At 34.1% G+C, this 12,746-nt stretch overlaps 1 protein-coding gene across 1 annotated transcript; it reads left to right on the forward strand.

Moving 5' to 3' along the window:
* Nucleotides 1-3,839: 3,839 nt before the first annotated feature.
* On the forward strand, nt 3,840-4,466 carry LOC104880472 (stigma-specific STIG1-like protein 1). The gene has a single exon (XM_010657110.2). The coding sequence runs from the start codon at nt 3,881-3,883 to the stop codon at nt 4,361-4,363; it is 483 nt and encodes a 160-aa protein (XP_010655412.1). The 5' UTR covers nt 3,840-3,880; the 3' UTR covers nt 4,364-4,466.
* Nucleotides 4,467-12,746: the final 8,280 nt, after the last annotated feature.

The following is a 12,746-nucleotide window of genomic DNA, read 5'->3' on the forward strand; positions in this document are numbered from 1 at the left end:
TATTGATCAAAGTATGCGCAAAAAAAAAACAAAAAACAAAAAACAAAACAAAACAAAGAATATAAAAGATAGCACATTCTTCATTGTATCGTTTTCCATTGACCACATGTATGGATGTGTTGGTTTGCTTCATTGAGTTTATGCGTTAGAGAGAGTTCATATGGGAGTTTCTTTTTTAGATTCTATCTTAGTATATATTTGGGTTAGAGTATGAGTCACCCATTCGATTTTCGTGAGAGGCAAGCTACATTTTTTTAGGATTTCTGGATTTTTACCCTATTCGTCATTACATCCATTTTTATGTGACTACTTTCCATGTTTAGATGTAGATTGACCATCACTCACTTTCCTATTTTTTTTGTCTTCTTATATCTTTATTTTATTCTTTCATTTCACTCTACTTTATCTGATTTCTTTATTTTATCATCCTACTTGATGTTTGACTTGGGTTCAACATCCACACTTTATTCTTGCTTATTTGATATGTCATTTATTTATTATCATTTTTCATGTGGGAATCCTTATGTCTGTGACTCATAATGTTTTCTACGCATTGCGTCTCATGCATGAGGGGTATGGGGATTATATCATTGGGATTATTGAGCCTAGTTTCCTCTTGTTTCTTTCACCCTATTACCTTAGCCTACGTTACGTCCCATGTCTTAAGACCACCCTGAGGTCGTCACTTCACACATTGTACTTGACAACTCACACATGGGCAATACTTGAGATTGGTTGGAGATTATTTCTTAAAGCATGATGAATGAGGAGCTATGATATGATTTACATTGGGGTATACCCCGCTCATCGATGACAGTTTCTTTTGGGATGATATCTTGCACTGGGGCATAGTTAGTTACTTCTTCACTTGGATTGTGATGGATTGAGAGTTATGGAATGACCCTACACTAGGACATTTTCAGAGAGCACTTTTATTGGAGATACAGTCACTCTACTTGATACTCTACATTGGGACACATTCCTCTCATCAATGGTTGATTGTTGAGATGACGGTTTATTTTGAGACACGGTTGCTTTAGAGATTGTGTATGATGGACACAACCACTCTGTTATTTTTATGGAGGACAGGGTGATTAGGATTTGTTTATATTATATTTGTATTTTCATTTTCAACATTAAGTGATAAGATTGACCTTGTTCTAAGGACACATACTGAGACATAGCTCTTTCATTGATGATGGACTTTGATTTATCTTGGAGCATGATCACTTCAAATAGTTTATACTAGGACATAGCCACTTCATTCTCATTCATAGAGCACATGGATTTTGATTCATATGAGTTTTTTCTTCTGATTATCAATTATTATACTTAATGAATATTGTTTGATCTTCGTTTTGTCCTTTGATATGCATGTGATAATTTTATACTTGAGCTAACCTTGTTTCCATGATAGCGCATTATTATTTGCTGTTAAGATATGCTCCCACTCCTACTTCACTTATTTATTCGTTCTCATCCTCGATTTGTTTTATTATTCAATCATTTTATTAGTATCCATCGATTTCCTTATCAATTGTCACGTTTGTTTAACCTTATTTAGTATAGACCCATTTTTAGAGGCTTAGAGGGGTGTTATGGTCTTTATCGTACCTTTGCAATAAGCAACCTGACCTCCGAACCCAGGTTTGGTTTTTCACAAACCGTCTTTTCCAAATAAGAAGTCACACTTAAGGTTTTTTTTTTTCCCTTAAAATAAAATAAAATTAAATTAAGTGGCGATTCCAAATCTTTTCTAAAAAAAAACCATATTTTTCAATAAATAAAAAAAATGAGTTTGTCATTGAGTAGGAACGCATCGAGCAAAAATATGGGATCCACATCAACCCATCTACCCAAAAAATAATATATATATATATATATATATATATTTGAAGTAAATTTTTATTATTATTTTACACTCTCCAAATAATTTCTTTATCTTATATCTAAATTTATTTCTATGTACTCAATTTTATATTTTTGTAATTAAATCTTATGCATTTGTATCATCATTCAACATTTAGATTTAATCATATACTTGAGCATAGTTATAGACTTCAAAATTTGTTTTAAATTTATTTTTTTAAATCAAATTTTCATAAATAAAAGTGAATCTTGTTGGGTACGCATGTAAAAAACACAAATCCATAATTTCGTAGATATACAAATTGGGCAAATATTTCTTTTTCCTAAAAGAAAATGGTATACTTTTACCAAATGGAACATTCCAATTTCTTCTATAAAATATAGTCGATTCTCTTACACTAATCAAAATTAAAGATATTTTACTGTAATGTTTCACGCTTGCTTGAGATTGGATCAATTTTTCACTTACACATTTTTATTTTTTCAAAGATGCCCTTAGATTAATGCATGCGAATGTGTACAATCAACTGCGCAGACATTCCATGTTAACAAAAGTCAAGAAGATAGGCTAGTTGAAAATAAGTGCGTCCATAACGGTTTCTAAGACTCATACGGTGTTTGTTTTTTTAATTTTTTATAAAAATTAATTTTTAAAAAAAAATTAGATTGTTTATTTTTTTACTTTTTCATAACTTATTATAAACTTTGTACTAAATAGAAAAAATCAAAATATATAATTTTTTCTAAATAGAAAAAATAACATATTAGTTTTTTTTTTACTTTTTAATACTTAATAAAAATAAAATATTATAAAAACAAACAACCTAATATTTAACACTATTAACCATTAAAGTTCTATTTAAAATTAAGTAAAAAAACAAATATCATTTTAGTGTTCAGATAAATGGAGACAGACCCACCGCGTGTAATGGGCAATTGGGCGCACCAAATTTGTAATCCTAAGGCCTAACACCAAGTTCTGTGTTGACCTATTATACTTGTCAAATGGATGTATGTCGATATGAGAAATGTTTTTAAAAATAATTTTGAGAAACAAAATTTTAGAATAATTTTTAAATATTGTGCTATAATATTTTATAAAGTAGAAGTTTGTTTAGAAGCCCTAAAATATTTTTACTTCCGATGTATGTAACACTTAAATTTTTTTATTAAAATAATTATTTTCAAATATTAAAAATATTAAAAACATCTCCTAAAATCAATATCAAACATATTTTAAATATGTTTTAAAATGTAATTTTGCATATAATATTTTATATTTTTATTATTAGTATTTATATAATTACTTTTAAAATAGTTTTTAAAAAATAATTAAAAATAATTAAAATATTTTATTTAAAAATACCTTATAAAAAACTTTGTCCCTTTTTCATTAAAGAATAGAAAATTATTCTATAAACATAGTAAACAAAGTGGTCTGAATGCCCAGATTGTCGCCCTATTTTGGAATTATGATGGGCGGCCTTTCTGTGGCAGCAGGAGGCTCAGTGGGCGGAATGGAGCCCATTTTGCAAGCAGGCCACAAAGTCGTTTGCTTTTCGTGATTGTACTAGAAATTTCTCTTGATTTGATGGCAAGAAATCATTGGTTTCATTTCAAATATATAATCACGAGAATAAGGTTTTGGAAAATTAGACATTTGTGAAGATATAAATACATAAAATTTTATCAGAAATTGGTAGTTAAAAAATGTTATTAAAAAAAAGGAGGGGAAAATATTGATGGAGTTGAAGGCGACAGAACCTGGCCTAATTTCATAAGTCTTCAAATTCTATGCAACTTGAGTGTCTCCAAAATTTAGAATTTAAAAATTCGTCCCAAGCCTAACTTTTGTTTACTTAATTAATCAAACGTCTGCCGTGCTATTAGACCATCCAACCTCCATCCTCCCTATAAATACCCTCAAATCTTCAAACCAAGACCATTCACATTTTCACATCTCCCCTCACTCCCCTCCTCTTCTCTTCTTCGTCTCGATCCTCTCCCCAGCATGAAGTCCCTAAAGCTCGTTATTCTCATGCTGGCCCTGCTCTTGGTCATGGTTGCTATACGCTCAGTCTCATCAGCTAAAGAAGAAGACTTCATGTTTGATCTAGACCAGGATGACAGCATCGCTGCTGAAGCTGAAAATTCTGATCAACTTCCATTACTTGAAAGCGAGCAGCCGATATCGCTTAGGGGGACTAGCCGCTTTCTGACGGAGGCGGCCCGGATCAAGGTGACGTGCGACAAGTACCCTACAGTATGCTTAGCCAAGGGAAGTGCAGGGAAGTACTGCTGCAAGAAGAAGTGTGTGAATGTGAGGACGGACAGGCTCAACTGTGGGGCGTGTGGGAAGAAGTGTAGGTACTCTGAGATTTGCTGCAAAGGTAAGTGCGTCAACCCTTCTTCAGACAGGAGGAATTGTGGGGGCTGCGGCAAGAAGTGTCAGAAAGGGAGTCTCTGCGTGCATGGGATGTGCAGCTACTCGTAGATTTCTGAGCATTGTTGCTTTACATGGTAAAATTTCTATATTCACGTAACTATGGCGAGCCATCACCATTTGATGGGCTTGCAAATCCGAGTTTTTTTTTTTTTTTTTTCTGATTCTTCGTGAGGTCTTTACTGGTATAGATGACAACAATAAGCCAGTTCACAGTACCTGAAATCCAAGACACTTCTTCTCTACCGGACTGGCCGCTTCCTGCTCATTACTGAGCAAGGAGAGAAGGATTGCAGGAACTGTGGATGGAGTGTGTAGTTACAAATAATAATTGCATGTATACTTCATATGATGGAAAGCGGATCGTGTTGATGATTCGTTCAATAAAAGGAACATATGGGATATGCTATTATCCTCCATTGTTGAAGTATGATATCTTGCTTTTGTTGGCTATAAAAAATTACTCAACAGAAATCAGAGATAATAATACAAATTAAAAAGATACAATGCAAATCTCTTAATCTTCTTAAGAACATAAAGATTAAATAATCCACCAATAGAGGTACATATGATCATATCCACGAGCATTCTATTGTAATATAAAAAATATTATAAAGAACATGATAAGTATAATGATTAGATTTCAAAAATATCTTACATTCTTTTCCAAAATATCTTATTTTTTTCAATTAAACTAACGATCCCCTCTTCCTCATCTAAAATATTTATAGATATTCTTAATAATTTTCTATTTTATAAAAGTTCCATTATGATGATATATGAATTTAAAATATGCTTTTTTTTTAATGATATTATGAATTCGTGACATTTTTCAGTGCAAAACAAACGTACCCTTGACTTCTATTCCCTTTCTATGTATGTGCGTATATCATCCTCTAAATAATTGAGTGCAATATTTGTTACCGCTGATATAACCAGAAAAATCTTCAGCCTATTGTTTGTATGGGACGTCCAAATTATATGAATGTGTAAACTGCAGAGAAAGAAAATGAATTTCTGTATATTTATTCATAACATAAATATCTCTATTTATACATGCTATGCTAGTCTATCTAAGGTAAGTCTCCTATATTTACATCCTATAATCAAGCCTATAATCAATACATAAATAAGGTAAGTCAACTAATTGTTTCTAATTCTGTAACACTCCCCCTCAAGCTGGAACATAAATGTTAATCATGCCCAGCTTGTTACAAAAATATTCAACCCGAGTTCCATTTAACGCCTTTGTGAAAATATCTCCTAGTTGTTCTCTAGTCTTCACATAACCTGTGAAAATCAGATTTTATTGAATCTTCTCACGAATAAAGTGACAATCTACTTCAATATGTTTAGTTCTTTCATGATATACTGGATTTGAGGCGATATGAATAGTTGTTTGGTTGTCGCACCAAAGTTTTGCTGGCATGGGAGTCTTTATTCCAATCTCAGTTAGAAGATGATACAACCACATAATTTCACACGTGGCTTGCACCATGGCTCTGTATTCTGATTCTGCACTAGAGCGAGATACCACATTCTGCTTCTTGCTCTTCCAAGATACAAAATTCCCACCAACAAAGACACAAAAGCCCGTAGTGGATCGTCCATCAGCTTTGGATCCAGCCCAATCAACATCTGTAAAACACTCAATTTGAGCATGTCCATGATTGTTGTACAACATGCCTAGACCAGGAGCTCTATTCAAATAACATAAAATCTACTCCAAGGTTGCCCAATGCTTCACTGTAGGTGCAAACATAAACTAACTGACAATACTGACTGAGTAAGCAATGTCTGGGTGAGTCACTGTAAGGTAATTCAATTTCCCAACCAATCTTTTATATCTTTCTGGATTATCAAAGGGATCACCATCATCTTTCGTCAAATGTACATTAGGGATCATCGGTGTGCTACATGGCTTGGCTTCCATCTTTCCAGTTTCTGCAAGTTAGTCAAGAACATATTTCCTATGTGACAAGAAGATTCCCCTTTTGCTTCTTGATACTTCTACTCCCAAGAAATATTTTAGCTCGCCCAAGTCCTTTGTGTGAAACTTGGAATGCATAAACAATTTGAGAGAAGAAATTCCTGCACAATCATTTCCTGTAATGACAATGTCATCAACATAAACAACGAGAAGAATAATACCATTTGTTGACTGTCTATAGAAGACTGAATGATCAACTTTGTTTTTGTTCTTCCCAAACTCTTGAATCACCTCACTAAACTTGCCAAACCAAGCTCGGGGACCCTGCTTCAATCCATAGAGAGATTTTTTGAGATGACACACTTTCCCATACTCTCCATGAGCAACAAACCCAGGTGGTTACTCCATATATATTTCTTCCTGGAGATCTCCGTGAAGGAATGCATTTTTTATATCCAACTGGTGCAAGGGCCAGTGCTGAGAAGCAGCAATTGATATAATCAGGCGGACTGAAGCAAGTCTAGCTACTAGAGAGAAAGTATCAGAATAGTCCGCCCTATAAGTCTGAGCATAGCCTTTAGCTACAAGTTTGGCTTTCAGTCGTGCCAATGAGCCATCAAGATTAATTTTTATTGCAAAGACCCACTTACATCCCACAGCGTTCTTTCCTATTGGTAAATCAACTAGATTCCATGTGTGATTGACTTTTAGAGCTTGTATCTCCTCAAGCATTGCATTATACCATCTAAGGTGATTCAGGGCTTTCTTGACAATTTTAGGAATAGAGATAGAATCTAAAGAGGCAACAAAAGCCCTCAAGGAAGGAGACAAGTTATCATAAGAAACGAAATTAGCAATGGAATAAACTGATTTGCACTGACATTTACCTTTATGAAGACCAATGGGGAGGTCAAGGTCACTGGGAGGATCAGATAACGAAGAAGTTGATGCAGGACATGTATCTTTTGTCTCCTGACGCCTGGAGTATTCCTGAACAATTAGTGGCTTAGCTGGAGCAGGCAGTAAATCAACAATAGCGTGTGGTTGCTCAGAAGAATCAGTGGGAGTACTTGGGGTGGTTACTTGATATATGAGCCAATTTTCACCCTTCCCATCACTTTCTGAATTTGGGGGTGAAGAATAAAAAGGTGTATCTTCTGAAAATACCACATCAGTCGATACCACATAGTTGTTGAGATCAGGAGAAAAGCATCAATAACCTTTTTGAAGACGAGAATACCTTAAAAACACACATTTTAGGGCTTTGGGATCTAGTTTAGTCATAGATGGCCTTACATCTCGAACATAGCAAATGCTTCCAAAAATTTGTGGTTCAACTGGAAATAGAGGCTTCTTTGGAAACAATATACTGTATGGGATTTTATCATTGAGTACCGTAGATGACATGCGATTAATAAAAAAGCAAGCAATAGAAATTGCATCAGCCCAAAACTGTTTAGGAACCTTCATCTAAAACAAGAGTGCCCGGGTTGTTTCTAGTAAATGTTTGTTCTTCCTCTCAGCAACTCCATTTTGAGAAAGAGTATCCACACAAGAGAACTGATGAAGAATCCCGTGTTGAGTCATGTAAGTCTGAAATGAGTTAGACATATATTCTTTGCCATTATCACTTCTCAATGTTCGTACAGAGACATTAAACTGTGTTTTAATCTCAGCACAAAACGCACAAAAATGAGCGAAAACTTCTGAACGATTCTTCATAAAATAAATCCAAGTCGTTCAAGAAAAATCATCCACAAATGTAACAAAATATCGAAATCTAGTTTTAGAAGTAACAGGACAAGGTCCCCAAACATCAGAGTGTACTAACTCAAAAATAGATTCAACCGTCTTATTAACTCTTGGGCTTAACGAACTACGATGATGCTTTGCAAAATGACATGATTCATAATTAAAAAAAGGTAAACTATGAAACTGAGGACATAACTTTTTTAACACTGGTAAAGAGGGATGTCCCAAACAACAATGAGCTTCAACTGAAAAAGCAATGTTAGAACAAGCAACCGACCGAGGTACCCACGCATCAAGAATGTAAAGACCATCAGATACATGTCCTTTACCAATAATCTGCTTCGTCATAAGATCCTGAAAAAGGCAATGGTTAGGAAAGAATGAGATACAACAGTTCAGATCTTTGGTAAGTTTACTGACATATATCAAGTTAAAGGCAAGCTTAGGTAAACTTAGAACAGATGACAAAGTGATAGAGGATGTTGGTTTGATAGTCCCAGAACCCACAACATTAGAGGTTGACCCATCAGCAATGGTAACAGGAAAATGGGCTAAATGTGATCGAAAACTAGAGAATGTTTTAGGATTACGTGTCATGTGATCGATGACACCTGAATCAATTACCCATTTGTTTGAGGGGGAGATAAGACATGTTTTACCTGTCTCAGCAAGAGCAGTAACCAGAGTAGATTTCTTCAATGATTCTTGATACTGAGAGAATTTTGCAAACTCATCGACTGAGACCATGACGGTCTTATCAGAAGAACTTGAAAAAGTACTAGAGGTGGTGGCAACATTAGCAATCTGATTTCTTTTATTACGATTTTGTAATTTCTTGCAGTATTTCTTGGCATGGCCCAGCTCATGATAGTAGTAGCAAACAATGTTGCTTGAATCATTGTTATAGCTATCAGAAGTCTTACTTCCTCCCCTGTTGTTTGATTTTTTCCCAGTATCATTGCTTCCTCCTTTGGCAACAAGAACATTATTAGTCTGCTAGATAGATGAGGTACCTTCGGTACGCAAAATTCTACTAAACACTTCTTGAAGTGAACCAATCTCAGAAGTGGAAAGAATTTGAGATTTAGTAGTCTCAAATTCAGATGGAAGGCCAGCTAAAAAACTCATTACCGGCCATTTTTTTCTCTTTGAGTTTGTAGCACCTTAATATCAGTACTGAAAGGTAAAAGTACAATTAACTCCTCATAAGTCTTCTTAAAATCCATAAAATAAGTTGTGAGAGATTTGGCCTCCTTTTCAGCATGACAAAGGCTTTGCACACATCATACATTCGGGACAAATTCCCTTTGCCAGAATATAAGAACTCCAGATAATCCATTAATTCTTTAACAAACTCACAATAATTAAGTAGTCCAACAATTTCACTATCAATAGAATTCCTTATTTGTAGGAATAAACGTGCATCATCCCTTATCCAAGTCTTTCTAGTTTCATCATAAAGGGTTTCCATGGTCAGGTGATCATCTTTTTCAACACTACGCAAATAAACTCTAATTGTCTTGCTCCATTCCAAATAATTAGTGTCATTCAATTTATGATCAGTTATTTTAGATAGTGTTAGAACTATTTCAGTTATAGAAGCTTTGTTGTCAGTCATTTTAACTGATATTCAATCACCACAATAAATATAATTCCAGCAGCAAACCAGAAATAGTTGATACCCAAAATGAATTTCCACAAGGAATCATAAAACAAATCAAAGGGACAGAACCTGCCAAGGATATGTTCCTCTCAACAGTTGATCAAACGCCCGAGTGCCACCTGAGAATGGCCGAAAAGAGATGGGAAATGTCGGAAAGTCAAATCGATGAAGAAACAACAGTCTCACGCGCTTCCACGCGTTGGTGCGTGAAAGTTGCTCCCGAAGCTTTGATCGGCTCGTGAGACTCACGCGCGGCTCATCTGGCCACCGAACTTTGTGCATTGGTCGAAAACAAGAATGTGTTCCTCCCTAGGTCAACGATGACGCAATCCAAACTCAAAAAACGTAATAGGTTACTATTCCAGACTATTAGGAACAAAACCCAAAAAAATCCTTTGAGTCAAACGTGGCTTTGATACCATGTAAATTGCAAAGAAAGAAAATGAATTTCTGTATATTTATTCATAACATAAACATCTCTATTTATACATGCTATGCTAGTCTATCTAAGGTAAGTCTCCTATATTTACATCCTATAATCAAGCCTATAATCAATACATAAATAAGGTAAGTCAACTTATTGATTCTGATTCTGTAACATAATGGAACTGTAGCTCCGTTGGCTTTTAGTTGATGCAGATTGCCAGTACTATTTGTTGCAATTAGAATTACCTGGAAATTGAGAACACTATTGTAAAATACCAAAATTACATGAATATTGGTTAAATAATAAAAACATACATTATTATTGTATGCTTAGTTTATGTTGTTTGTGTGCATATCATTCTCTTTAAACAAATTGTCGGGTTACAACAATATGTTCGAAAATAGATCATCCAAACGAGAGTTCTTAAGATAAGTTAATTGTGGAATGTGATGACAAATATTATGAAAGATTTTATTTGCTCTCACTAAATATGAATTGACTTTTGATAAGATGATCAAAACTTGATTCAATGATTAGTATTGTATAATATACTAATATATTATTATCTTATTTGTTAAAACTCACGTGCAACCCTATAGAAGCTGGCTCATGAGACAAAATCATGACTAAGCTTTAATACAAATGTAACTATGTAAGTAACTAGGGACATTACCCATAAGAAGAAATTAGCATGATATACATAATTGTTCATTACCAAGGTTTTAAGCATGTGGGTGATCACATAATAAGTTATAAATAAAGTAAAGTCGTGTCACTCACATCATATAATTAGCTTAACTATCACATCACATAATTAGTTTAACAACTGTCATGTCTTTATTCCATTGGACATTCTCTTCTCCAAAGAGAAGTACTCCGATACGTCTTCCTTTAATTTTCTCTCTTCCTAATGATGAAATTTGAAATCATGTTGATAAAAATAGAAAGGAAGAAAGGGATTCTTCTATCTATAATCCAGCTAGAATATTGAAGTAAAAGTTTTGTGCAATGTGGGTCAAATTGAGCATGTGCTAGAGGTGATACACGTTATATACCCCCATGAATTCAAGTTTAAGTTTCCCTTCCAACCAATTTCATTAAGAATAGTTATATTCAAGTAGTGGAATATTGGAAGTACATTCAATATTTTCAAATATTATATAATTAAACATGTGAAATATTATTAAAATATGCACTAGGTAGTGGCATATGTGCATTTCAATTTTTCAATAATATTTATATGATTGATATATGCTATGCTCATTATCGTGATTGCTTAGTAAAACATGTTATAACTAAAAATAATTTACAGATCAAAATTACTGGCTACACGTGGATGTAGAAACACTAAGCTTCTAATTTTCTTTCTTTGGAATCAATCGGTTTCTTCTTATGGGCCAGATATTCAGTGTTTCGTGAGTAGTCTGATGAATTGAAGCTACCGAGAAAAAACAAAACGTTTTTCCCACATATTTCAGTATAAAAACCCATCTCCTATCAATATTGCTTCACCACTTCCTCTTCCCTACCCAGTTCTTCACAGCTTCTCTTCATTCATGGCCATGAAGCTGCTAAAACTCCTCTTCATACTCTCCATCACCACCTCCATTGTTTCTGCAGCATCGAGTGCCAATGAAAACAACGAATGCAACTCCATTGTTGGAGCAGCATGGAGTGCTGATGAAAACAAGGAAGACTCAGCTGTGGAAAGCCACTTAGCATTGGAGAAAATATATATATTTAAATAAATTTAAATATTTTTGTAAGAATTAGTCATAATTTTCATTGTTTAAATAAATTTAACTCTCTTATGTTTTTTAACTCTCTATGTAACGCTTAGACAACTCAAGGTTATATAAGTACAAATCTATAATTATTATATATATGCTTACATTTACGGCAGACTCAAGCTATCTATGCATGCAACTAGGAATGGCAACGAGGCGGGTTCGGGACGGGTCGCCCCCATCCCAACCCCATCCCGTTTAGCAAAACCAATTCTCATCCCCGTCCCGTTTAAAAAATTAAACGGGGCGGGGCGGGTATGGGAATTTAGCCTTTTTTTTTTTTTAATTACTTTAAAAAATTTTAATTACATTAAAATAAATATATTTTATAAATAATAAAATTATTATATTTTTTATAACTTATTTTATTAAAATTTTTTATTGTTATCTATATATTAAAAATAGTAAAATTAAATTTTAAATTAAATTAATTTTAAAATTAAATTAAATTAAAATTTAAAATTAATTTTATATGTAAACGGGGCAGGGCGGGGCGGGATGAGGCAATACCCGAACCTGCCCCGAACACGTCCCGGGTTTTAAAAAAAAATCTCATACCCGTCCCAAACCCGTTTAATAAATTTTAACCCCGTCCCATTAAGGGCGGGGCGGGGCAGGCACCCGAAAAAACCTGCCCTGTTGCCATCCCTACATGCAACCGTCCAACACCAAAATATCTAACCACTGCCACGAATGTTTGATAGTGATTATGCATATTTGCACGTCCATACCCAGACTAAATCAAGGATTTTGCTGGTTATATCAGTGAGAAATGTACTGAATTGAATTTTATTATCAATGGAGATGAGGTATGAGCACCTTAATAGGCATGATACATAGTGATCAATCCTGTTATTCACCTAATATGAGAAGTA

This window comes from Vitis vinifera, chromosome 10, assembly GCF_030704535.1.
Source record: "Vitis vinifera cultivar Pinot Noir 40024 chromosome 10, ASM3070453v1".
NCBI classification, from domain to species: Eukaryota; Viridiplantae; Streptophyta; class Magnoliopsida; order Vitales; family Vitaceae; genus Vitis; species Vitis vinifera.

Bases quoted from the DNA above. Each gene is read 5' to 3' on its own strand.
- LOC104880472 (XM_010657110.2), top strand. From the start codon at position 3,881: ATGAAGTCCCTAAAGCTCGTTATTCTCATGCTGGCCCTGCTCTTGGTC.